Below are 26,542 nucleotides of genomic sequence, written 5' to 3'. Positions count from 1 at the left end.
TGTTGGATAATGTGCAGTTTCTTAGCAGATCAATTTCTCTGGCAAGACAACAGACTTGTCCATACTTCCGCTTGGCCTGTGCCTGAGCTGAGCGGTTTTCCGCTTGCTCCTTTCCCAGGGAAATATTGCTCTTTAGCTTTAAATCAGAGCAAACAACAATATGTGGAAAACCCGATTGCAGTTTGCTCTGATTAAGCAGTAAAGGTTGGGGGGGGGGAGCAGTGGGACAAGAAAGTGTGTGGATAAACTTCACAAGGCGAAATGAAACTCTGAATGAATTTGCATATATCAGTGACCTGATTGTGTTTGCAAGAATTTTGTGGGGAAGGAACTAGTTTGAAAATATACAGTACATTTGACCAAGTTAGATCAATGTATTTCGTTTTAAATATGTGAATTGCTTGAACGAATAACATGTACATTGAGGGTATGTATGCATGAATACAAATGTGTGAGTGTTCTAGTCCCATTTGTTTTATGCAAGGTACAAAAGGAGAACATTGGATTTAGGTGAAGCCCCTGTTTCATTTCCTAGGCACCAATCCCATAGTGAGCACCAGCCACCTTCTCATTAAAGCTACTGAACAGCCAGGCTCCTCCCCCTGCTGCATCATGGCAACCCCACTTCCCATAATCCTCTTGGCATAGATTGGTCCCCTTTGTACACAAACCAGATAACTACAGTTCCATTGCTTACACTGTTCTCCTTGAAATCTCTCAGAGCTCACAGTTGCCAGAAATCTAATCTTTATATTCTGAAAGTCAGAGCATTCAGCATGTATGCAGAAAATTACTGAGGTGTTAAATTTATGTAGCAGCTTATCAATATATATACTGGGCAGCTTACAAGCAAATCAATATTAAATACAGCATGTAATAATAAAAATCAACACTAAGAAATTTCAGGCATCCCCAAAAATAGACTTTTATTTGCAACAGAAACAACAGAAACCGTTTACAAACCAGAGTAAACTTCACTGGCCACAATAGCCCAAGGTTAGTTTAAAGTGCTATTAACAATAGTCATAACTGAGTGGTGGGTTCTGTCTCTTCCTTTCACTAAATCTGCTATCCAATAGACCAGGGATAGGAGACCTGTGGCTCTCCAAATAAAGCGGGACTCTCATCTCTCATCCCTGACCATTGTCTGGGATTGATGTGAGTTCATCAACATTTGGAACATTTGGATGGCCTCAGGCCTATAATCTCTGTAGTAGATTATGATGATTAATTCATTAATCCCTCCAAGGCAATAGACAGTTAAATAAAAATATGCAATAAAAACACCACATAAAACAGAACAAAACCATTACTAACAAAGGGCAATTTTAAATGCATCAAAATCCAGGTGCTACTGGATTGGCACTACTGCAGGTGCCACATAATGCCAAACCTCAGCAGGGAGCGAGAAGGACCAGGGAGGAGGAAAGTGGTTGTGAGCTCGACATGTTCACACCTTCACATCAAGCCATGGTTTGGCTTATTGTGATATGTGAACCAGGCCACCATCTGCCTTCATTTCTTTTGCCAAAATTCGTGTTCCTTTTTGTTCTCTTCCTTTGGCGAAGGCTTCCATTTTCTGAAGGAAGCCTTTTGGATAGCTTCCTTGACTCTGCTGGCCTCCTTTTCGCTCCGGGGGCATCTTTCCTGATCTGTATGCAGTCTAGCTGAGCTTCTAATTTTGAACAATCCTTACTCCCAAGAATTTTAGATAGTTTTGACGCCTCTTGACTTTCCCTTTCAACTTCCCTTTTTACCAATCCCCTCATTTGGGGGGAATTTCCTCCTTCAAAGTTGGGCTTTGCCCACTGACATATATGTTGACTTTTTCACCACTAGGGTTATTGTTACTATCTGGTCCAACAACCTTTATATCTTGTACCAGGTTCTGGGCACCACTTAAGATTAAGTCCAGGACCGTCACCCCTCTACCCAACTTTTCAATGATTCCGTCATTTAGGGTATCTAGAAATTGTTAACTCTTTGTCGTGACTGGAATAAACATGTGCCCAGCCTGTGTGGTGATGACTGAAGTCAGAGAGAGACCCAAAATTATGAGCAAAATACTGATAAAGAACCTTAGGCTCCCCTTTCGCTTTCCTACTCCTTTTCCTACTCCTGAAGTAACGCTTTATAGATTATGTACATGCATTTCAGTGCTTAGGCAAGGTATGGGAGAAAGGATACGTGTGTGTGAAGGGGAACTAGGTTCTCAGTGTGTTCCTGTGCAAAACATTATGGTATTGCTTCTCTTCCAGGACAAACAGGATGATGACGATGATGATGAAGAAGAAGGGGAAGGAGAGGGGGAACAGGAAGAGGAGAAGGAACCAGAGAACCTGGGCAAGCTGCAGTTCTCCCTAGACTATGACTTCCAGGCTAACCAGGTAAGGCACCCAAATGAATAGGTGGGGCGAGAGAGAAGGGGAAAGGCTATGCACCCAAAGCTGTTGGAGAGATGTCACCCAGAGGGAGAGCAATGATAGTAGAAGCAGTTAACACAGTTGGTAGCTGTGTGTTATTTAGCAACACATGTCAGAGAGCCTCAGTGCCATTTTGATTTTGAGGGAAAGCAGCTTCAGCGAGATGGCAGTATTGTTGAGAAGCAGTATATGTGAAAGAGAAGCTTTGCTCTTTCCCTGCCCACAGCTTTTCCACTACAGGCCCCCCTAAAGCTGATTTTTACCCTCACAAATGTACCAGGTGAAGGAGCTTGTGTGTGTGAAGGAAGAGTTATTTGGAGCAGGGAAGCTGAGGTTAGGAAAAGATTAAACATCCCCTTCTCCCATTCCAAATTCTCTCTCCACACACTGCTTTTCCTTTAAAAACAGTGGCATGCAATTTTATGCTCTTTTTCTTTTACAAACCAGGTGATGGAATAATGGTACTTTCCCAGTATACTTTTATTTGTAAGAAGTAATGTGAATGGCTATCTCTTGATGGTCAATGAGATAATCAGCTTCATGGGCATGACATAGTGGCCAATGGATTTATAGGCCCAGTTTGTGCATGGTGCTAAGCCAAACATAATGGCTTAGCATGACAAAATGTGTAAGCTCCAGAAAAATGATTGAAGTTGCTTGGCTCCTCTGGTTGTTTTGCTGGTGCACTAGTCAAAGATGTGGTTTGGCTTAGCGTCTTATCCAAGCCTGGCTTGCAGTTTTGGTTTCTCAACAAATAATGAGCTTTAACCGAAGTTTGCCCTGTGGTTTGTAGCTCATGGTTTATCAGGCAAGGCTGAGCTACAAACACAAGTTTGGATGATATGTTAAGTGAAATCATGGCTTGGCTCAGTTTGGTAGAGCAGCAAAGCAACCAGAAGGACTGGCCGAAATCTCTCCCAGAGACTGCTTGTTTGCGCTGAATCATGGTTTGTTTCAATGTTACAGAAGGGTAGTCTCCGTATGTATTGCAAGCATAATGAAAAAGGAACACATGGTTAGTTGCTGCTTTTCATTCTTCGTCATTATTTCACTTATTAAATTACTATACTGCCCTTCTTCCTAGGGCAGTTTACACTGTACAGTTATGTATGTTATATATCATAGCAATAAACTAAACTAAATAAGATGGTATTGCTAGGCGAATTGAAGAATAACACCTGTGAGTGTAACACAAAAGAGAAGGACAACGTAGGGCATCTAGCAAGTGCAGAAGGAAGGTGACAGTTCATATTAGTTCTGAGGCCAATTTCCTTCTCTATGCATTGTGCTGGTTGGCATGTGGCCTTGCAAAGCCATTTCATTTCCTAAGACCTATTTTTCCCTGCCAGCTCACAGTAGGGATCCTCCAAGCAGCTGAGCTCCCAGCACTGGACATGGGGGGCACATCTGACCCTTACGTCAAAGTCTTCCTGCTTCCTGACAAGAAGAAGAAGTTTGAGACCAAAGTGCAAAAGAAGACCCTTAACCCAACCTACAATGAGACCTTTGTCTTCAAGGTAAGACTTCTGTTGGCCTAGGCATCTTCTGCAGAGGATATATTGCACACAGCTAGAACACTGACATATTTGTGGTAGCCCCCAGAGAGAAAGAAAGAAGTACTGCAGGGTGCAATACCCAGTGTCACTCGGAAAAAAATGGGGGGGGGGGAATAATTCCTGGCAATTGAAACAAAATGTATTATTGGGCAAGATCATTCCAACAGCCTCTTAAGAGAGTTTGTTCCGGGTGCCAAAGCAGTTATTGAACCACAGTCTTCTGTTCTGTGTAACAGATTCCATATCAGGAGCTGGGTGGCAAGACGTTGGTGATGGCTATCTATGACTTTGACCGTTTCTCCAAACATGACATCATTGGAGAAGTCAAGGTGCCCATGAACACGGTGGACCTTGGGCAGCCCATTGAAGAATGGAGGGATTTGGAGAGTGCAGAAAAAGAGGAGGTAAGGAGCTGATGGAAGTGGAAGCATCTTGTTTTCTTTCATTACCTTTTGCTGCTGTTTTTTTCCATTACCTTATTGCTTCTTTTTACCTCAGCTGTTCAAATGTGGGTACTGATACTTAGCACTGTATGAAGGACAGAAGGTGAATTTTGCTAAGTTTCCTGAGGTCTTTGGTAGGAAGTTGGCATTGGAGAAATTCAGCTTTAGAAGGCTTAGGTTCTTGCTGAGCTGAGCTGCCTTCTTTAAGGAAACCCTCAGTCTCTCAGCAGAGTATCTCTGCACCTCAGCCTTCTGCTACTAAATGGTCTTTGTGGAAGATCATTTGCATCTTGTCAGTAACAATGGAATGGAAACTGATTGGTCAAGTCTAAAAACCAAGTTCTCTGCTGCCTAGTTGGAAGAATAAGGTCTTGGATTAAAAAATGTAGCATTCATAAGTCAAAAGTCATGCATATCGGTGTGTGTGTGTTTCTGATAGTGGGGAATCCCTAAACCCTAACTACATATAAACAATATTGAGTCCATAATTGGCTATTTATTACTTTTCAGGAAATAAATCTTAACATCATTATGGGGTTTCTCACCTCAATGATTTCCGAGGGGTGGAGGAACTTGTTATTCCTCCTGTGCATCCAGCCTGTGTGGTATATAGGTTAGTGCGTTGGACTAGGACCTGTAAGACCAGGGGAGGCTCACTCAGTCAGGAACTCTCTGGGTGATTTTGAGCCAGTTGCTATCTCTCAGCCTAACCTACCTCACAGGGTTGCTGTGAAGATAACATAGAGAAGGTAATAAATTTATACGTCACCTTGACCCCTTGAAGGAACGGGGGAGATATAAATGTAATCATAACTAAAAATGCATAAAGACAGCTCATTGTACTTTGAATGTATTGTCTGCTGTTCCTCTGGTTTTAGTATTAATGCCTGTGTATAAGAGTACCAAAATATGGAATAATCTCGCTGTTATTTATTCAATTTCTCACCCACCCTTCACCATAAAGTCCCAGGGTAGGTTACAGCAATTTATAAATGCAATGTTAAAATAACTTAGAAACAAATTACGGTCAAGCGAATAGGATGGTCCTTAAAGTATAAACCTCAAATGTCAAAGGCCAGGATAAAGAGGTGCATCTTCAGCATGTGGCAGACAACATAAGGAAGGTGTCAGATGCTTCTCCTGTTCCTGACACCAGGTCCTTTGCTTTCCTGGCTGGAGGAGGCAATGGTGGCCATAGTTGCAGTGACAGGGCAACATTCAAATTATCTGTCTGCTAGACAGTGAGAAGGGGCAGCGCCTTCATAGCACAGTGTGAACAGGGCAGTTGTGTTATGCCATGACTTAGGACTCTGAATTTTTATTGGCGCTGAGTAGAACTCCAGATTTCATTGCTCTCCCTGTTTCCCTCGACAGCCAGAGAAACTGGGAGACATCTGTATCTCATTACGATATGTGCCCACTGCCGGGAAACTCACCGTCTGCATCCTGGAGGCCAAGAACTTGAAAAAGATGGATGTCGGAGGACTTTCAGGTGAGTGCAGAACAACTTCATGCCCACCAGATGGCACCTCAGAGCCAGGACCGAAGGATTTTCTGGGCATTTTTGCACAATGAGGCATAAAGTAGTTCTTCCTTTCAATGCTTTGTAATATGAATGTATAACCCACACCTGCCAAAATGCTGCTTCTTCCTCTTCCTCTATATTATTCCTCTTAATTACTTTATTTTGATTTGGTGTTTTTTTTACCTGCCCTTCACCCTAAGGTCTCATAGTTGTTGTTGTTGTTTTTTTTGGGGGGTGTCCTTGGTCTCACATTGCTTAAGTCTGAGTGACACCAGCTGCATGGATGCTACTTGAAAATGAAACATGTGTTGTGAGCATTGGCCAGCTTCCCATATGGCTGTGACCATTTATATCTATGGCTTCTTGACCCACCCACCCCAAAAGGGAGAGTTGTACTGGTGTAGTTGAAATACCTGCAACTGTATGGAAAGTTGCTTCCTCCAGCTTCCTGCACAGGACTGTGGCCTTTTCAGTCTTGAGATGTCAGCCATTCCACCAGAGAAGCATGAACCAGCCTTATGCTGCCCCAGGACGTGAGGAAAACCTGCTGGGTCAGACCAAAGGCTCATCTAGTCCGGCATCCTGTTCTCACAGTGGCAAACCAGATGCCTATGGGAAGCCCACAAGCATCCCCTGAGCTGAGGAAAGCACTTTACCCACTTGCAATTCCACACGGTGGAAGTAGAGCGCAGCCATCATTGCTAGTAGCCTTGTGCTCCATGCATTTGTCTAATCCTCTTATCCCAAGTCGGTGGGTATCTTGAGCTTTTACAAAAGAGATAAGGACTCTCTGGGAAGAGGCGGAGGATCCACAGGAAATGCATCCTACATAAGTGGCTCTAAGCAACCAATGATTCCGGATTATGGAGCAAAAAGTTAATGGCATCTCTGTCTGTCCTGTTCCTCTGTGCAGCATGGCTAATTCCTAGCTTGTTTCCCCTTGAGGTTTCCTTTCAGTGTGTGTTAGCTGCCTGCAAAGTCTGAACTGCTTAGCCTTGCTTTTCAGATCCCTATGTGAAGATCCACCTGCTGCAGAATGGCAAGAGGCTCAAGAAGAAGAAGACCACCGTCAAGAAGAAGACTCTGAACCCCTATTTCAACGAGTCGTTCAGCTTTGAAATCCCCTTTGAGCAGATACAGGTTCACCTGCTTCTCACTTGAGGGAGTTTGGGGGGGAGGGCCATGCAAAGGGCTCCCAGGTCACTGAGCTCATCCGTGGGCTGATAAAGTCCTCTGCCATCTTACCTGTACCATGGGATCTTAGGTTGGCCTCTCAAAGTGCATGGGCCAAATCTCTGAATAGTCTAGCCTCATTTCCTCCCTGTTGGCAATGGAAGGGGAATGTTCTCAAGGGATAAGCTTTAAAAAGCCTGGTGAGTTTTGTACAGGGTGAATCCTGTAAAAGATTTGATTTAAGTTAGGCATTTTTTTAACAAGTCCAGGCCTGCTTGGTCCAGCCATTCTCTGATGAGGGACATGTTTTGTACTGCATTTATTTTATTTATTTACTACATTTATATCTCCCCTTTTCATCTGAGGAGATAAAGGCATCATGCATGATTCCCCCTCCCCCTCCCTCTTTTATCCCCACAGCAACACTTTGTTCTAAGTGAGGCTGAGATATAGCAACCCACCCAAGGACACAGTGTGGGCTTCATGGATGAATGAGGATTTGAACCCAAGTCTCCCTCACTCTCATCCAACACTCATAATTGCTGCACCAGCACTCAGTTCATTGTTTCCCATCACAGGACACAAATGTTGTAAAGAACAACCAGAAGCCTGCCAGAGTGCAGTTTCAGTGTCTCCAACCAGAGCTAGGTTGTGCACATTTTGCGCATTTGGTCCAGACACTATATGGAATAAAGGAGAAGGAAGCATGAGCTACAGCTGCCCTCTTTGTTGTGTCAAAATTAAGTCCTCCATAGATCTCAGGGTGGTTAACAACATTAGAAAAGAACAAAACATATAATAAAAAGAACAAAAGCAAACCAATAATCCCACAACATATTCAAAAGGGTATTGGATGTCAGTTAAAGGCCTGGTTAAAAAGGAACATTTTTTGCCTGGTGCCTAAAGGTGTGTAATGAAGGCACCAGGCGAATCTCTCTGAGAAGAGCATTCCACAGATGGGGAGCCACTGCAGAAAAGGCCTGCTCTTGTGTTGCCACCCTCTGGACCTCTCGTGGAGGAGGCACACGAAGAAGGGCCTCAGATGGTGATTGCAGGGTCTGAGTGGGTTTATATGGAAACAGGCAGTCCTTGTAGTCCTGTGCCACATCCCTACCTGATTCCGATTCCATTTCTTCTATCATCAGTTTAGGTGATGATTGTTTAGCTGGTGACATCTGAACCATTCTGAACCCACAAGCTGTTTTTGTGTCTTTCTGCAAGCCACATTTCAGTCAAGATATGATTTTAAAGATGTTCTGACACTGAGAGATTTTGGATTTAATATCTTTTGCTGTGTTGCCCGTACACCACTGCTTTGGTGGAGCTCGAGTGGCTTTGTGGTGCCCAACCACTTGTGGAAGGGATTGTAGTTGGGGGGGGCGGGACAGTACAGTGGCTGAACCAGGGATAGGGGAATAGGATAGCTCTTGTGAATACAGAAGTCGGCCATTCCTGATCCATAGGGCCCCCTTTCAAATCTAATGATAGTAAAGCATTAAGACACACAGCAAAATTAGATTACATAGCCGTTCTATGATAGCATTACCCACGTGAACTGTTTAAAATACCATGCTTTGATGTTAATGCCTAGTAATGAGTTTAGGGATTTTACAAAGGGGGAGGGGGGAATGAACCATCTCAAGCTATCTGAGCCTTGTCCAAATCCCATAATTTCTGTGTACTTATCCATAAAATGATGTAGAGTCCTATTAACATATAATCACTTGTGTAAATGATGCATAGTAACTAGCTCGCTGTAGCTGCATCCAGGGAGCGTTCTGCAGAATCCATTGTTAAAGCTTTTAACCTGGTCTGGGTCACTTCAAGCTGCAGGTGTAGCTCACAGTGCAATGCTATGTATGCCTACTTGGATGTAAGCCTCATGGAGTTGGCCCCACATGAGTGTACAGTGGTACCCCGCAAGACGAACGCCTCGCAAGACGGAAAACCCGCTAGACGAAAGGGTTTTCCGTTTTGGAGGCGCTTCGCAAAACGAATTTCCCTATGGGCTTGCTTCGCAAGACGAAAGCCCATAGGGAAATCTCCGGGACAGCGGGGAAGCGCAGCGCGTCTTCCCCACTGTCCTCGGACCTCCTCCGAAGCCGGGGGGGGGGGGGAATAAAGGGGAAAAAATTTATTCCCCCACCGCCAGGCGTGGGGCTGGGACGGGGGAAGCCCGAGCTTCCCCCTCCCCCAGAACGGGACCCAGAGCCATGCCGAAGCTGCGCGCAGCTTTGGCATCGCTCTGGGAGCTTGCGGGGCTGGGGGAGGAGGAAGCCCTCCGCCAGCCTCCAAACAATGTCGGGAGACAGCGGGATGGCACGCTGCACCTCTCCCGCTGTCCCCCGAGTTTGCAGGGCTGGCGATGGGGAGGAGCAGGCTTCTCCCCCCGCCAGCCTTCCAGCCAAGTCGGGGGGCAGCGGCAAGGGCGCGCTGTGCCTCTCCCGCTGTCCCCTGAGTTTGCGGGGCTGGCGATGGGGAGGAGCAGGCTTCTCCCCCCGCCAGCCTTCCAGCCAAGTCGGGGGGCAGCGGCAAGGGCGCGCTGCGCCTCTCCCGCTGTCCCCCGAGTTTGCGGGGCTGGCGATGGGGAGGAGCAGGCTTCTCCCCCCGCCAGCCTTCCAGCCAAGTCGGGGGGCAGCGGCAAGGGCGCGCTGCGCCTCTCCCGATGTCCCCCGAGTTTGCGGGGCTCGCGATGGGGAGGAGCAGGCTTCTCCCCCCGCCAGCCTTCCAGCCAAGTCGGGGGACAGCGGCAAGGGCGCGCTGCGCCTCTCCCGCTGTCCCCCGAGTTTGCGGGGCTGGCGACGGGGAGGAGCAGGCTTCTCCCCCCGCCAGCCTTCCAGCCAAGTCAGGGGGCAGCGGCAAGGGCGCGCTGCGCCTCTCCCGCTGTCCCCCGAGTTTGCGGGGCTGGCGACGGGGAGGAGCAGGCTTCTCCCCCCGCCAGCCTTCCAGCCAAGTCGGGGGGCAGCGGGAAGGGCGCGCTGCGTTTCTCCGCTGTCCCGGACGGCTTTCAAAAGCCTGCCTTCAAAAGCCGTCCGGGACAGCGGAGAAACGCGCTGCCTTTCTCCGCTCTCCCGGGAAGGCAGGCAGGGGGGAGCAAAGGCTTTCACCCCCGCCCGCCTTCAGAAGAGGTCAAGGACCTCTTCTGAAGGCGGGCGGGGGGCGAAAGTCCTTGCTCCCCCCTGCCTGCCTTCAAAAGCCATCCGGGACAGCGGAGAAACGCGCTGCCTTTCTCCGCTCTCCCGGGAAGGCAGGCAGGGGGGAGCAAAGACTTTCGCCCCCGCCCACCTTCAGAAGAGGTCCAGGACCTCTTCTGAAGGCGGGCGGGGGGCGAAAATCTTTGTCCCCCCTGCCTGCCTTCCCAGGGGCTTTTAAATCGCCCCGGACAGCGGAGAAGTCCTCCGCTGTCCCGGGCGATTTTAAAATGCCGCCCGCCAGCATTTTAAGATTGCCCCGGACAGCGGAGAAGTCCTCCGCTGTCCCGGGGTTTTTTAAAATGCTGGGGGTGGGAAGAAAAGCCCTTGTCCCCCCCCCCCAGCCTTCAGAAGAGGTCGGGGGACAGACTGTCCCCGGACCTGGTCTGAAGGCGGTTTCCCTAGGAACGCATTAATTGATTTTCAATGCATTCCTATGGGAAACCGTGCACCGCAAGACGAAAAACTCGCAAGACGAAGAGACTTGCGGAACGAATTAATTTCGTCTTGTGAGGCACCACTGTATATAGGATTGCAGCCTCAGCTGATGCATTGTACATACTTCCATCAAATTTATCAGTTAAAATCTGACAGAATAATTGTACTTTCTTGTTTTGTTTTTATATAATGCAGGCACATGTGGTAGCAGATACTTTTTTAGAGGCTTTTCCTCATATAAGAGAGTTTTTTAAATCAATATTTCCAGTTACAAACAATTCTTTTGAGTGGATTAAGGCTTCGGTCCTATAAGCACTTGCCTGGGAACAAGTTTCATTGAACTCAATGGGGCTTCCTTCTGAGAAGGCAAGCATAAGATTGCACTGTAAAAATTCAATCTGAGCAATCCAGTGATTTAAACATTGCAGCCCTAGTCACATACAAATCACATGCATCAAATTTTGCGTGCATCATCTCATCTTTGCAGCAAGCTCTTGTTCAACCAAAAATACATGCTATTTCTGATCAGGATTTCCCCCCCAATGAGATTGTCACCCTGTTGTGATCCTCTGCTCCTTGCCCATTAATCCCAGAACAATCCCATTGCTCCTAAAACCTGACATGTGGGAACAAACCAGCAACTATCATTTCCAGCCTTTTTTTTTTTTAAAAAAAGATCAACTGAGCACCTACTGAACTTCAAGCGGAAGTAGTATACCGTAATACTAATTTCTCCTTTCTTGCCTCCCATCCAGAAAGTGCAAGTTGTGATTACTGTGCTGGATTATGACAAGCTGGGGAAGAACGAAGCCATTGGCAAAGTATTTGTCGGCAACAAATCCACTGGCACGGAGCTAAGGCACTGGTCTGACATGCTGGCCAACCCACGCCGCCCCATTGCCCAGTGGCATTCCCTGAAGCCTGAAGAGGAGGTGGATGCAGCTCTTGGGAAAAACAAATAGGCAGCTCCATACCCCAGCATCACCTTCTGAACATTCAAAGTGATCCAGAGCTATCAATACCTCAGTTAGGCAACGTTTGGTTTCTGTTCCGTTCTGTTTTCTAAGCTGCAATACCCTTTCTTTGATGGCTGTAGAGGGATTCTGGATGAACTCGAGAGCATCCAGAGGGGGGAAAGGTTTAAAGACACAGCTGTTCCTTTCGCATTCTTCAAAGTAGTTTTGTCTGCTGCATGTTCCATCGTCTCTCTGTGTCGTTCTCTTCGAGCGCAAAGCAAGCTTCGTTCTTGGGTTTCTCCCCAAGGCCACCATGAATAGCAGCACAAAGCAAGCTTTGCTTTTACTCGCTTTGGGATCTTCTTCCTTAAATTGGACCTTTGAATACCGTGCTTGGATGATACCAGAGCCTGACAATGTGAGTTGACCAGATACACTGTGCTTGCTTTGGAAGACAGCAAGGTGCACGAAGTGGTGCTCTTGGGAACCATACGAGCATCCTCACACTTCGAGATTGGTGGCCTTCAGCCATTGGCCACCAAGCAGAGAGGACAAGGAGCAACTCTGGCACTGGAACATCCCTGATTATGTGGATAGCTGGTGGCTTAAGTCTCTTTGGTGAGGGGAGTGTGGTTTTGAGCATACAAATTACCTAATACTAATTGCCCTGTATTATCTAGGTAATAGTCTTCTGCTCCCTTATAGTTTTCAGTTCTTGAGTAGAACAGTGGAGTGGTACTAGGAGATTATTGGGGTGCAATAACTACACTTGTGAGTTGCCACTCTTCTGTCTTAAGTGCAGGGCAGAGCATAAAACACACTTTGTTTTTGAAGGACAGCACCATGGGATATTTATGCTAGTAGCCTTGCCATGTGGAAATTAGAAGGCCCAGCCCTGCAGGTAAGTCAACTTCTAGATAGTGGTGTTAAACTGGGTGCATAGTGGAAAACTGTAGCAAGAACTTCAGTGCAGCTTTGAGACCTGAAGAAAACGGCAGCCCTGGGTTGGTTTGCATACAGTTCTCATCCTGCCTTGCACTGTGGAGATATTTAGCAGGAAGGTTAATTTGTGTCCATATGCCAGTGGTAAGGCATGTGCATTGTATGCAAAAAGATCCCAGGTTCCATCCATTGTGCCCTCAAGTATCACTGGGAATGTCCTCTGTCTGGAGAGCCGCTGCCCATCCGAGTAGACAGCACTGGGATAGGTGGCCTGACTCAGTATAAGACAGTTTCCTACATTCCTAACATCTTAAGGGTTTTTTTCAGCCAAAGGCGTATGGGAAGTACCTGTGTTTTTCTAATGCTCTGATGATCTGCTAGATGGGAAGAGCAGGTAGGACAAGCAGATTTGCCCAAAGGCCTACAGAATGCTGTATTGATCTTAGATTAATTTATCTAATTTCTCAATTAGGAGAGTTGAAGCAGCTTTCGGCTGGGAGCCTTCTCCCCCCCCCCTCCCGCCCCCACAACGTCACTCTTGGCTAGTAGAGGGAGCATTGTGCATGTTCGAGTTTAGAGGGAAAGCGAATCCATTCCAACCTAAGGACCAAAGATGCACCAAAGGCAGCAGCATCTCCTGTTCTATATAGTATTGTCCGGCTGCCAAAAACATTTATGGTTTCTTTGCTGATCCCAGAGGGATAAGCCATATTATCTTTGCTACCTAGTGTTTGCACTGATCCCTGAAGAGCCTGCCTGTTTCATTTGTTGCACCAGAGACCAATGTCTTGGACGTATTGGCTCCCTGTTCAGGTTGTTGGAGCAGGAAGGATGTAGACACTGGCACCACTCCCAGGCCTCTGTTTTACTGAAGGACCATCAGTCCTGCTCAGTTCAAGCTCAACATCTAAAGAATACAGCGGTGAATGCGGGCCTGATGCTTTTATGTTTGCCTTGGTTGTGTTCCATTTAGTCACCATGGTGGTCCTTGGACCTTTTGGTGCTGATAGGGGGAAAACAGATTCTAGCCATGAAGATGGTTGAGCAAGGCTCAGGCTTTATACAAGTTGCAGATTGAGGGAGCAAAAGGCCTCAAAAAACTGTCCTGTGAGGGCAAAATATTTAGCCAAGGAAGATCTCTTGTCTAAATATTGGCTCTCTTCATTGGCTTAGCTTGGACCGAATCAGTCCTGCTTACCATGATCATTTTAATATTTTGGCTGCACAGCCAAATAGCGACTTATACTTTTGTGTTTGTAGGAATAGACAGAGAGAGAGAGCAGTGGTGGAGTTCTGAGCATGCAGAATAAGGCAGTCCCTGTGCTTCAGCAGCCACTGTGGCAATAATGTCTCCCTTCCTATTCTGGCCACCAAGGCAAGACTTAAGTACCAATATTGGCTTTAAGGTTCTCAGCTGCCTGTCAGCCTTTGCCACCTGTAAGGAATTCTGAGCTTGAAAGAACAGCATGGCTAATCTCAGCTAGCTAGGATTAGGCCTCAGGTCTAGCTGGGCAGCAGTAACTGTCTCTCTGTTTTGTGCCATTCCAGCCTGCAGATGAGAACTGAATGTTCCTCCATATACAAATACGAAACAAGAATCCTGCCGTGTAGAAAACTAGCATGACAGAAGGTATCTCCTTTCCTGCATAGAATAGGTTTGTTGGTTTGTTTGTACGGAGGAGCATTCCATTGTGTGATCTTCCCCTTTCAATCTCAAATGGTACAGCCCAGAAACTAGGCCTTAGAAATAGGTTGTTCCTGCCCAAATGGGCCATTGCAAGCAGAGTAATCCCAGGATCATTAATGTAAAGGCAGAGTTAAACCACTTTGGTCGTAAGAGTGAGTAAATACCTTGATGTTAATGCACTTTGGGCCTTGGCTCTGCTTCTTTTTCCTTCCTCACCAACTTTACTACGGAGATGGAAAGGGAGAGCCATCACCAGCTGCTTAAAAATGCTCTAGAAATGTGAAGGAAAAAAGTGGGAGGGACTCTTTAAAGGTCTTCAGCATGCTTCCCTGCAAGTTTCCTTCTTGGATTAATCAAACCTAAAAAGCTACAATTGCAGCCCTGTTCACTCTGCACATTGCTACCATGGTATCACCACCTGTGGGTTGTGCTCCTAAGCCCCATGAAGTGAGACCTGGGTTTATTTATTAATCAGACCTGCAGGACCATATGCAATAGTGCCTATGCTTAATCATAAAAAAAAATATCGCTGCAGCATCTCTGAAAAGATAGCTTTGGTACTGGTTTGTTCTTTTTTTAAAACAACAACAACAACAAATATGTCCATCCCCACTAAAGGGTACATTAAATTTGTTCCCGATTAAGGGTAGATAAAATTTGTGCCTCTCTTAGCTTTTAATGCTGCCACTGGCAAAGATAGGGTTTTAAGGCATCCTTGCAGAAGGATGTCCTTGTGGAGTTCTGAATCTGTCCATGAGATTCTTCTTCTTAACCTAGACATGGCACCATCCCTAATCAGATGCCATCGCAACAGCACCACTGTAGTGCCAGGAAGTCCCAATAGCAGAGGGAAGGATCACATGCTTCTGTCCACAAAGATCAAAAGGTGCCTTTGCAGGTTGTAAGCATGGTGGAATAATGAGCTCTTCATCCCTCAGAGATTCTCATGAGGTTCTGCAACGTCCTGCTTTCTTCAATAGTGGGTGAGCACTGGAATCTATGGGTGTGCGCGCATTTGTGCCAGTGTGCCAGTCTTTGTGTACAGTTCCTAGTCACTGCAGGCATCTATACATTTGGATAAAGGCTGCCAAACCAATTTGTATTATTTTGTTACAGTGAATTACAGTGCTGATTATCTCCCCAGGTTATGCTTCTTTTGCCTCCTCTTACCTACAGCTGTAGAACCTGACGCCAGTTCTCTCCCAGATCCGCCACCGTTTGGTGGGATTACTTTGCTTTGATCTGCAAAATACTAACATTTATAACTGTTTCTAGTGCAGAAGCCCTGTTAAGTCTGTTGCAACGAGAGCAGCAAAGAGTCTTGTTTCATCTTTAAACCCCAATACATTTATTATGGTGCAAACAAATATATGCCATAATATAAATTCTGTTGATTTGCAACTGTGTGATGTGTTATGTAAAGCTTGCAAATGTCACTTCCTTCCCTGGATTGGCAATTCATGCTTCTAAACAGTGTCACTTGAGGCTTACCGGTTCTTAAGTCACACTAAAGAAAGGGGTCCGTGTGGGTGTGGGTGGCAAAATCTATGTGGCACTCCAAATTGCCTCATTGACAATCATGCGATGGCTGCAAAATTCATAAGGTTGGATAGAGAGCTGCTTTTTTTGTGAATGGAAAGGACTGGAATCCCGAAGAGGCTCTTGCTGAAAGGAATTGGGGCAACTTTCACCATTCCTCTGGAAGAGCTTTTCAGGGTGAAGTCATCCTGGCCTCCTGCAGTCTTGAATAGAATTCTGCTTGCGGGAAGTCTGGATCCAGCTCATAGCTTAAATTTACCTTGAGTTAGCATTTATATTGCCAATTCACATGTGGCTATAAAGGTGATGTCTACATAAACAGATGGCAGTAAGATACAAAGTAATCTATAGCCCCATAATAAGATGCTGTGCATATGGATGCATATATCTAGTGATATTTCAAGAGGCATGTAGATAGTTTGCGAGGGCTCAGGTGAGCATTGCATTGAAGATGTCTCCAATATCAATAGTGGTTATGGGCATAGATTAATCTTACTGAATTAGAACAAATTTGAATTTTTGCAAGCAAAAAGGATCAGACTGCACTGCAAAATGGCAACCGCCACACAAACCCAGTTCTGTTAATCTTCTCCTGCTGATAAACGATCCAGGGTGTCCTCTTTGAAACCAATGATTTGGAAATAATAGCACTAAGAACCAGGTCAGAACACACAGCCATTAATGAATGGTGTCTCCAACTTCTACAGTTTAAAATGGGGGAGCTGTAACTTTAATACACAATATAAATGTATTTTGGTTTTAATTTCTTTTTCTATAAAGGGGGAGAAAAAGTGAACCAACTCAAGCCATCTGAGCCTCATCCAAATCCCATCATTTGTGTGTACTTATATATAAAATGATATAGAGATCTATTAACATAAACGAAACCCTCTTGTAAGCAATGCATGATGCCTAGCCAGTATGTAAGTAGCAGCAGCATGCAAAGAGCAGAACCCATAGACCATGTGTGTCATTGCCCATTTTCTAGAATACAGTCAGGCTACAGAGTTATTTTTAAAATGTGGTGTGAATGAATTTATTTTACCTAATAAGATGGGAGGGGGGGACTGTAAAAAAATAAATAAGAGAGAGAGTGGTTGTAACAATGTAAGTTTATTTTCAATAAAAAGTAATAATTTTTTTAATAAAAAAGCAACAAAGCATGCCTGATCCATTTAAAAAAATATTCATAGAAGCGTTGTATGGGGTGGGGTGGGGGATACAACACCAACAATATGGCAGTGGATTTCATCAGTGTGTTGTAATCTATATTTACAAAACTGTAACTTGTTGCATTTTTACCATGTCCTAGTAGCAGCAACATTGCCGCTTCAATGTTCTGTGTCGTGCTGAAGCATTTCACTGTTGAAGCAAATTTAGAAGCCATATTAGATCACAGGCTGCCAGGATCCTGAAACTGGGATTGGCTGACAGGTGATCCCCAGTCTCTCCTCTCCCTCGCTAATGTTTCCCCGCCTCTGTCTTTGTCTATCGTGCTGTCCATGTCTTACGTTATTCCTGGGGACGTTTGTGCATGACAGAGACCCAACTTGGAGGCTGTGGCTTCACTTTGGGTTGGAGCTCTGAAGGAAAGCCGTCAAGTGTAGGCCTTTCGACACTGGCTGCGAATAACATCGTTCTGACGTTCTTTCTTGCTCAACAGTCAGGATTAGCTTCAGCATTTGAGGCAGCCATTCAGGGATCAAAACACCCTGGCAGATCACATCGGTGCTGGTGTCTCTATTAACCCTCTTGTCCACCCATCTTCCCCAGTTGAAGGCTTATCCGGTGGCAGTGGATGGATCTGGGAAGACCACTGTTAATACTTTCCCATGGTGCCCTGGAACACCCAACATAGCATTATGGGAAATTTCAATGGTTCTTAGCAACCTCAACTGCTACCAGATAAGCCAATAATTTTTCTTTAAAACCACAATTGGAGTTTTTAAAACCACAATTGGAGCAGTGGGCAGGCATGGGGAAGGTCTATAGTTCCTGTATCAGCATGATGTGTTCATCTAGAGCAGGAGCACCCTCTGGGTGTTTTCAGACTCCCAACGCCATCAGTCTCAGCCACCTTGAGCTGTAGTCCAGTAATGGCTGGATGACACCATGCCCAGAGGAAGTTTTGGGTAGTGGATGGGAAGGATTCAAAGGGAGTAGTGCTCACCTTGGGGAGGAGAATAGGAAGTGGGATAGTTTATTTCAAGCTAGGCCAGACAGCGACCCTGTTTAGGCAAAACTCTCACATCTTCTTTGAATGCATGTTTAGCAGAACAGGAAGGGGCACACCTGCATAGGCTGTGAACCCCCAACATGCAGTTAAAAGTCTGAACATGGCCCATCGATACATGGCAGGGCTTCACAGGAATCTTATCTGGTCAAGCATTTCCCATTGTGTGTTCACTGCCAGTGAGGTTTTGTCTGAACAAGGGGCTGTCTGTGGGGGAAAAGGAAAATGGTGGCATCCTCAAGCGATGAGATTGCTGGGGCCCTTTAGGCTACTTCTGTAACACCCAGTTCTGAAAGGAATTATAGGACTATTTTTTGAAAAAGCCTCTGTTCCAAGAGATTGTTGATCCAAGTTTTCTGGCCATAGCACCACTCCATGAGGCGTGTGTTGTCAATGAGCTTGGCAAAAAAACAACAACATGGTGCGAACTGGGCTTTATCTCAGCTTATCACCAGCGCTATAAAACTGCAGGATGACATCAAAAAAGCGGCAGGTAGCAGGAACGTTATGGATGGATGGAGTACAGATTTGGACATGACGACCCAGGTCACAGCAGGCTGCTAAAATCTGCTCCTATCCTTCATGCAGGTGTATAGCGCAATGTGGCAAAGTGGGATTGTTAAAGGCAGCACTTCAAGGAACAGTTTGAAAAGTTGGCAAGTCCATTTGAGGGGTGGCAGATATACAGAACGTAAACTCAAGAGGTGGCCTAGGTGATACACACCCACACATCCAAAAAAGGCTAGAGAAAGGCTTCAGACCTTTGATATTCTGAGGCAAGGTTTTTGCTTCCTTTGCCTTCTCTTCCAGCCAGGCTCTCTGTCACATACAAACGTCCTGAACCAACTCATTTCTTGGCCCCACTTCATTCCCACCATTTCTGTTGCAGCCTGAGCTCTGCAGCACTGACCTCCAACCCCCAACCCCACCCCTCTCTGCAGGAAGCTGCTTTTAATGCTCCCTTTCCTGTCCTCATGTGGACCGTTTCTGTCTCTATTGTTAAACTGTTATTTTGTAATGATATGCGTCTCCTTATTAAAGAAACTAGCTGAAAGACCCAGCCGTTCTCTGTTTTCCTGTTATTTACATAAGTGCATTTTTCTTAATAGGAATACTTATTGGATCTCAGAATTAGGAGAGACTCAGCTGGAGGACAAAGTCCCTTTACAGAAGAGGGGATTTTGGCAGCGATCCCATGTTCAAAAGAAATTGGTGGATAGTGAGGGGAGAACCATTCCTGTTTGCATTTCCAAAAGAACTTACACAGTAGATACATCCAACAGGCAAATCAGTGATTCAAGTGTCAGGCGTCATACCTTTCTCATGGAGTCATCTCATATATTACATCCAGTGTTGTCGTCTTCTTCCTTGGCAATCACTTGTAGCCGACGAAGATTGTCTTCCATGAATATGGGCTTAACAGTGTGTCCACAGATGACTGTGGAGGCCAATTCTGGATCTGCACATCTTTCTACAGTGGGGACATAGGTTTCCGGGTAGGAGTTGATAGCGGTGAGGATTTGCCAAACGTGCCTTCCTCTTAGCTCGTTTCTCCCTTTCATCCCGAGTTCGTGCTTCAAAATCCTTGATGCCTTTGGTCGAGGCTGCTCTCCAATTGCAGCGCTCGCAGGGAGCCATTCCATCTATTACATCCACTGTTGTATAATTCTGCACTGTACCAATGCAGACTGCAGGGGAGAGCCTATTAATGCTCTTCCCATATAAGCAATTTTTGAAAAAGCCATGGAGCAAACTACCAGGGGAAAAGGATTGCCCTTTGCCCAGTGGCTAATTTGCTATATGCAGGCAGCTTTTAATTGTTATGGGGAGGGGGGCTGGCGAGGGGGCACTGAAGACTTCATTAATGACAAAATAGTTTCAAAATAATTGAAAACCCTCACAACAGGGCATAAAATGTAGCTTCTGTTCTATTCATTTCTAAAAAGTATGTGTTGGCAAACATTCAATTCAAGCAAAGGCCTTCCACTTTTTAGTCAATTTCAACTCTCATATATGGAAGGCATAGGTAAAGGTAAAGGGACCCCTGACCATTAGGTCCCGTCATGGCCGACTCTGGGGTTGCGGCATTAGCCATTAGATATAAAAATGTGGCATATTGCCATTGTTTCATTCACATGTCTCTTTATCATAGTTCAACAGCCCCTTCATATTGTCCTGGTCCATATTTCCAATGGCAAGGAAATGTAGCAAATGCTAAGTTAAGAGGGATGATAGGATCTACATCACTTGGCTCCTCATGCAGTTTGAGACTTTCACGTGTTGCTATTGTTTTCGGCCACTGCATCAAGTTTCCCATCTGACTAAGACAAATGTAACTTTAGTTCAAAGCAAACATTCATGAGGAGATGGGGAAACTTCTACTTCCCCCAGTGACTCACCAAAGCATCCTGAGACCATGCTCTCACTATTAAGATAGACTCAGGCTGTGTTAAAGCACTTTATTCATTTATAAATACTGTTGTGTTTACAAGCATCATAGATGTGAATATTATCCCCAAACTTTCAAACATATACTTAGAATACTATATAACAATCAAGAAAACAAAAACCATTCATCTCAAGAGTTTGAAAGGCCACTCAAAAAATTGCATAAAAATACATTCTTTCTCATCACTCACAGGCTAGTCTTTTCTCCAAGTAGTGTATTTACAACAATCTGTAAAACTCTCCTTAAAACAGGTAAGTACAGAATACTTGCAGCTTGGGAAGTTAGCGAGCCAAGTGCATAACACCACTCTTTTCCACGAGTTAGCATTTGCAGAGGGGGACTTGTTACTAGATTCCTCAACAACATGATGGAAGCAAGGGGAGGGGACAACACAAGAGGCCCTGTGGCAACAGCTCGGGCTGTGCTGTTTTTCAAGAGTATTTACTGAGAACACCCTGAAAGTCACATACGCCAAGGGTCCGATTTGCCCCAGGAAAAGAGAGAACAGCTGTCAGGGGAAAGGAACAGAGGAAGAAAAGAATTGCCCCTAGGAATTGGGTTAAATTTCACCTGTGAGCTGCTTGTGGAGTTAATCTTGGTAAAAAGCCCTTCATGGGACATGCTGCTTCTAGGAGAATCATGCAAAAGGATTTCCAAACATGAAGGTGATCATGATCCAGACCTAAGTCGCTCAGGGAAAAGGCCTTGGGGAGTCTGCTAGCTTGAAATAAACTTAAACTTGCCTTTTGAAACAGGCCCCTTAACATTGCTGAAGGAAGGAGTACATCCAAAAATGCTGGACTTCGAGTTGAGAAGCTGCCTTGTGCAACAGGTGGGCTAATATGGCAGGAGTGAAGTAAAATAAAGGAAAACAAAGATGAAAGTAGGGGGCATCAGTGTGAGTGCAAAGGACAAATTTCTATTTTGGGGTGGGCGGGGGAAGAGATTTCTGCCTTCTGACTCGCTTGCAAGGAGTCCCAGGAAAACATGATCACTCTCAGATACAGATGAACACCCATTCAAAAAAATTGGAGACATGTTTGTTAAGGAGAATCTGCATTTGAATCAAAGTGGGAATTTGGAAGTTGTCCGGAAACGTGCCAAGACCCTGCTCACAAACAACTCTCTAATTCAGAAAGAATTATAGTGGTTATGGGGGGAAAGCAAACATGATACAGTAGAAATCATCTCTCAAGTATATTTTGATTTCAATCATGATTTCTATTCACTGTCAGTAAATCCCAGGCCTTGGTGACCTACTCTCACCTGGTAATGGCAGAATTGGCAGGGCAGGTGGGAGATATTCAGTCAATATCCTTTGTGGGGGAAGGGACTACATCCTGCACTTTACCATCTACAGGCATACATTAAGCTCACCAGCCTTGGGAACAGACTAGCTATTCCCTAATGAAAAACAAGTGTTAAGTCTCCCAAGCACAGTCAGGGAGTTGCATACGATTTGACCTATTGGCAAATATCATCATGGTGAGACTTACCATTCCTGATTATCCCATGAGAATAAGACTTTAAAATGCTAATGAACAACCACCGACTGGATTGTATCCACAGCCCTTAAAAGAAGTCAGTCCTATGGCATCAAATACTTTGCTATCAGATTTCTATAGACTGGCTTCTGATAGTTATTCCTATGTGGACTAGAAACCACCAATAAATCTGAAATTAGCTGATTTGATAAAACACAGTGCACTCTTAAACCCTGACTTACTGAAGATGACTGACTGAATTATATCTGGTCAGATCTCTAGAGTCATTCTTTAATTCCTTCCATTAACAGTAAATCAATATGGACAGTGCACAGATGCTGCATCATCAGCTGTCACAAAATACAGATCAAATCAAGTACACATGCTCTTGCAGCTCTAAATCTACCCCCCACTTAAAATTCCATTTCCATTCCACTGGTTAAGAGTTCTCTGCATATGACAGCTGTTCATCCATATTATTCATGTTGTCTTTTAGCAGTGCAACACAACCTCCTTTAATGCAAGGCATTCAACCACAATATGCCAGCTCTCAATACTACTTATGTATCTGCATTTGTTTCCTTCCTTGGCCCTTTTTGCATGCCTCTAGCTTCTTCTGAAACTTTGTTTCAGACCAACAAGCCACCGCACATAAACCTCGCGTTCACAATTTGCAAGCAATGAAACCCGCTCCTTCCTTACTCCAAGCTCTGCTTCTTATATCAAAAAAGTTGCACTGGAACTTCAACACAGATGCGGAAGAGGTTTCTAAGACCTTCGACATGCAAGTACGTCTTAGGATGTACACTGAGCTGTAAAAGCTTCTGGGAGTAAGAAAGCAGTGAGGCAAAAGAGTTTAAAGAAAAACCACCCAGTGCCTTCCAGTTAAAAGCTCTCACAGCTCACAGAATAAGCTTGCAGTGCTTTCTCCGCATAATTTGTACTTTATGTAGAGTATATTCTAGCAGACTTCACAATTATAACTAACATTATATAAAATCCATTGGAACACTAAAACGCACCAGTACAAAGCAATCATAATTCAGTAGCAGTAATATTTTCTCTCTGGGTTTTCTTAAAAACAGGCATGAATTTGCTTATGAGTGGACTGTCCTGAATTGTCTACTCCCTTGGTTAAAACATATTAAAATAATAGCCTGCATTTGAACAATCATATATCAGCTTAATCAATCAAGATATGATTTTGCTCCTGTACACAGCCCCTCGGCTGCTCCCTTTTGAGTGAGTTGTGTTTCAACAAGGGCCTCTATTTACCAGTGTTTTCCAGTTTGTGAAACTATGGCTACCAGCTTTGGAACAAGACAGGATTGTCAAACCAAATTCAAACTAAGATTTAAGATCCAGGCTTTCCCCCAAGTTATTCCTGGTTTAGTCACAGCTTGGACAAAATAACAGCATGATGGGGGGGGGGGTGAGATGGTTGTCCAATCCAGGCCAGTGTTAAGTTTAATACTGGAATAAAAATGGGTTCTCAGGTGATTGGTTTAGGGAAGCCTTACTAAGGAAGACAAAGCTATGTATTAAAATAAATAAAAAATTGATCATCTGTTACATGACATGAAGCCCAGAATGTCAAGAGACAGGATACTTGGAGGACAACACTGATATTGGTGACCCCCCAAAATAATCTGCTTAAGTTACTTTCAGTAGCACTAGATATCATAGTGTTTTGGCTTGTCAACAGGATTAATTTGCTCACATAATTTCAGGCTGGACAGAATTCAAGTTTAAATATCAAATCCCAACGTTAAAAAGTCTCAACTTCATAGGTCACCATCCTTCATGCTGTATCAATGTGGCCGTCTGTGGTCCTTCAGATGCTGCTGGAGTCCAATTCCCACCATCCCGGGCCATGTTGTGTGGGGCTGGGGGGAACTGGAGCCCTCCAACTTCTGCAGGGCCAACGGCAAGCCATCCTTGCTGCATTAGCCACCATAGTCTGTGTCTTTTAAAGTCTGCACATTGAAACTGTGAGATATGCTTAACCTACTGTGAGAACTGGCAACAGGAGAATGTAGGGAGCATTATAGAATGGACCATAAGCACCAGACGTTTGCTCCTTCTGTGCTGTTAAATGATTATTCATGGCAGAGTCTGAAAAAGTTCAGCCAAATACTCTCACTGGTGTAAAATCAGCTAGACTGGTGAGCTAGAATGCTTGAGCTGGAAGATACCACTCACAGAGATCAGTGCATGTTGTGGCCAGTATAAAACAACCCCCACAAGCCTCTCTAGCTCTGAAACAAGGTTGGTAGGAAGGTAACTGTTGAAGAAAAGCACTGGATGTAAGAAAAGCAACACATAAAATTAGTAGAGTATAAGAGGTTGTACCAGATAATTTATCTGACCTATCCAGAATCCTGACTATCTGCTGTTCTTAAAATGAAACATAATGTCAGAAAATATTTCTGGTGCTTCTTTCTTTTTTTAAGCAATAGTTTGCTAGGAACTCGGAGTTTACCTTGTTTCTGTTCAAAGGGAAGCTATGTTCACCATAGTAGAAGCCTGAATTAGTCTTTTGAGGTGCTTCTATGTAAAGATGATATCCACTGGTTATTAACTGAATTCATACAGTTCTACTCAGAAACGGAGTGCAAACATATGGAGTCTCCATATTTGAGTGTAACAGATTTCTAATCGTGCAATGGGACTTCAACGTCCTCTCCTTCCGTCTGAAGACCCTTGTATGCCCTCAAACTTGCTCAAGGGTTGGGGGGCCCCTCTGGAGATTCTGAGAGTGCATGGGGGTAAGAAAGGAAGATGAAGTCTTGCTGAGTCTCTTTGCACAATTCTGTCTTCATCTCAGAGCTGATCCGTAACTGATCAAAAAAGCACCTTCCCCCTCTGATAAAATGCTGAATGAAATGTCTGAATTTCTACTGCTCACTTGTATGCTTTCAAGAGTAGTTATTCTCAGATCCCAAAGTTCCTTATTTTAAATAATTGTGAGAATTAAAAGAATGCAGGGAAAGAACAGAGCAAGTCCACTGGCAAGTTGCCATATTGACAGGAAACTCCTTAACAGGTTCTGCAGATGAAATCTGGTTCTCTGTAGTATCCAGAAGAACAGAGCGTGCAAATTAGTTACATCATGATAACCCATAAACATGAATTCATTCATTTCCAGTATGCAGAGAAATGGCTTTTTGAGAAATGTAGGTCCTGCTGTTGATGCCCTCATTAAATGCAAATTCATGTCGTACAACTGTGCAAATGATCATGGTATCAGAATTCTCAGACATCATCAAAGACTTTCCACCAAGATTGAGGCCTCAAACCTTGCTGTTGTTAAAACTGAGAACACTCACCTATTCAAGGGAATGCGTATCTATTGGCAAGTTAACATAAATGTGATTTGTTTGCCCAGGTCTTTTGTGAGGTTTTTCATGTAGAAAAACCAAACATCTTGCTAATAAAGAAGTATTTTGGCATTGTGTCTATGGGATTTCATTCAATAAGCACTTTTTGCTGGTTAGCTCTCTTTCCACCAGAAGTCTTGAAAAATCAAGGGCCAAACTGTTAGCCAAAGAATGCAGAGGCTGTAAGATCACGTTATTATTAAACAGTACCAAAGAAGGCACCCATGGAAAAAACAGCAAGAACCATCAAAGGGTAGCAGGCAAAAGTGAAGCAAAACAGAAAGGAGAGCCAGTGATTGGATCCCCAAATTAAATTATCAAAAATCTTACATTAAATAAATCAGTTAGCTACTGAGGCACATGGAAAACACGAATCTCCAAGCCAAGTGACTGTTGTCAGACTCCCAGAGAAATAAGTCATCATGGCTTTCACCAGCACCGCAGACTTCCAAATTCCAGAATGGAGATTGATAAATCCTCAGTGGCAATTCCTAGTTTCACTCATTATTCCTACTCCAAGACAGTATCTTAAGACATGTTGGGTCAACGCTATGGAGTCACTTCTATATCACTTATTACAGTAGATTCTTCTTTACATCAGATTATGGTGGACGGATATGGAGCTTACAGCAGATCGTTTGGGCAGCTCAGACGGTGCCAACCCAGTCTTTGTCCCTTCAAATGAGTTACTTCAACATTCCAAAAATATTAAAACATGGCAGGGCATGCTGTGTTGGGGGGAAGGATAAGCACTGTGCAATATGGGAATGCCTAGCAAGGTGCAAAGAGCAGTGAAGGGTGGGGCTAGCTGATCCGTGTCTGAAATGCCAGCTGCTCTTTCAACTGGAAGATCAGAAGCAGGTGGCAGGGTTGGCAGCATGTGCACAAATATCTCCTCTTTCTGCCCATCCTATGTTCAATATACTACTTTGAGAGTTTACTGATGACACGGATGAGGGCTCCATTTTCATCTTTCAGCCGCTGATTGTCGGACTTCAGTTCTGTCAAAACCTGTTCAAAGACAAGATCCAAACAATTCAGTATTGGTTGTCCTGAAATTCCTATGCAGCTCTGGTGGGGGAGAAACACACGACCACTCAAACAAAAGCATTTCTAGTGTTAA

At 44.6% G+C, this 26,542-nt stretch overlaps 2 protein-coding genes across 16 annotated transcripts in view; one reads left to right on the top strand and one right to left on the bottom strand.

Moving 5' to 3' along the window:
• Positions 1-19,166, top strand: part of SYT2 (synaptotagmin 2) — a 148,655-nt gene extending 129,489 nt beyond the window's left edge. For 3 of the 4 annotated variants that reach the window (XM_028734645.2, XM_028734643.2, XM_028734644.2), the window contains 6 exons: positions 2,259-2,387; positions 3,773-3,940; positions 4,216-4,383; positions 5,797-5,914; positions 6,954-7,087; positions 11,505-19,166. In XM_028734645.2, the coding sequence (XP_028590478.2) occupies positions 2,259-2,387; positions 3,773-3,940; positions 4,216-4,383; positions 5,797-5,914; positions 6,954-7,087; positions 11,505-11,711 (924 nt within the window). In that variant the 3' untranslated portion in view covers positions 11,712-19,166. The remainder of the gene's footprint in view (positions 1-2,258; positions 2,388-3,772; positions 3,941-4,215; positions 4,384-5,796; positions 5,915-6,953; positions 7,088-11,504) is intronic. The other variant, XM_028734646.2, reaches the window with a different exon arrangement.
• Positions 19,167-20,550: 1,384 nt separating this feature from the next.
• Positions 20,551-26,542, bottom strand: part of PPP1R12B (protein phosphatase 1 regulatory subunit 12B) — a 102,727-nt gene continuing 96,735 nt past the window's right edge. For all 12 annotated transcript variants that reach the window (XM_077929094.1, XM_077929095.1, XM_028734632.2 and 9 more), the window contains one exon: positions 20,551-26,430. In XM_077929094.1, coding sequence (XP_077785220.1) covers positions 26,424-26,430 — 7 coding nt within the window. In that variant the 3' untranslated portion in view covers positions 20,551-26,423. The remainder of the gene's footprint in view (positions 26,431-26,542) is intronic.

The sequence above is a fragment of the Podarcis muralis genome, chromosome 5, assembly GCF_964188315.1.
Source record: "Podarcis muralis chromosome 5, rPodMur119.hap1.1, whole genome shotgun sequence".
Taxonomy (NCBI): domain Eukaryota; kingdom Metazoa; phylum Chordata; class Lepidosauria; order Squamata; family Lacertidae; genus Podarcis; species Podarcis muralis.
The sequence above is the reverse complement of the archived record's forward strand: the minus strand, read 5'-3'. Positions and strand labels throughout refer to the sequence as shown.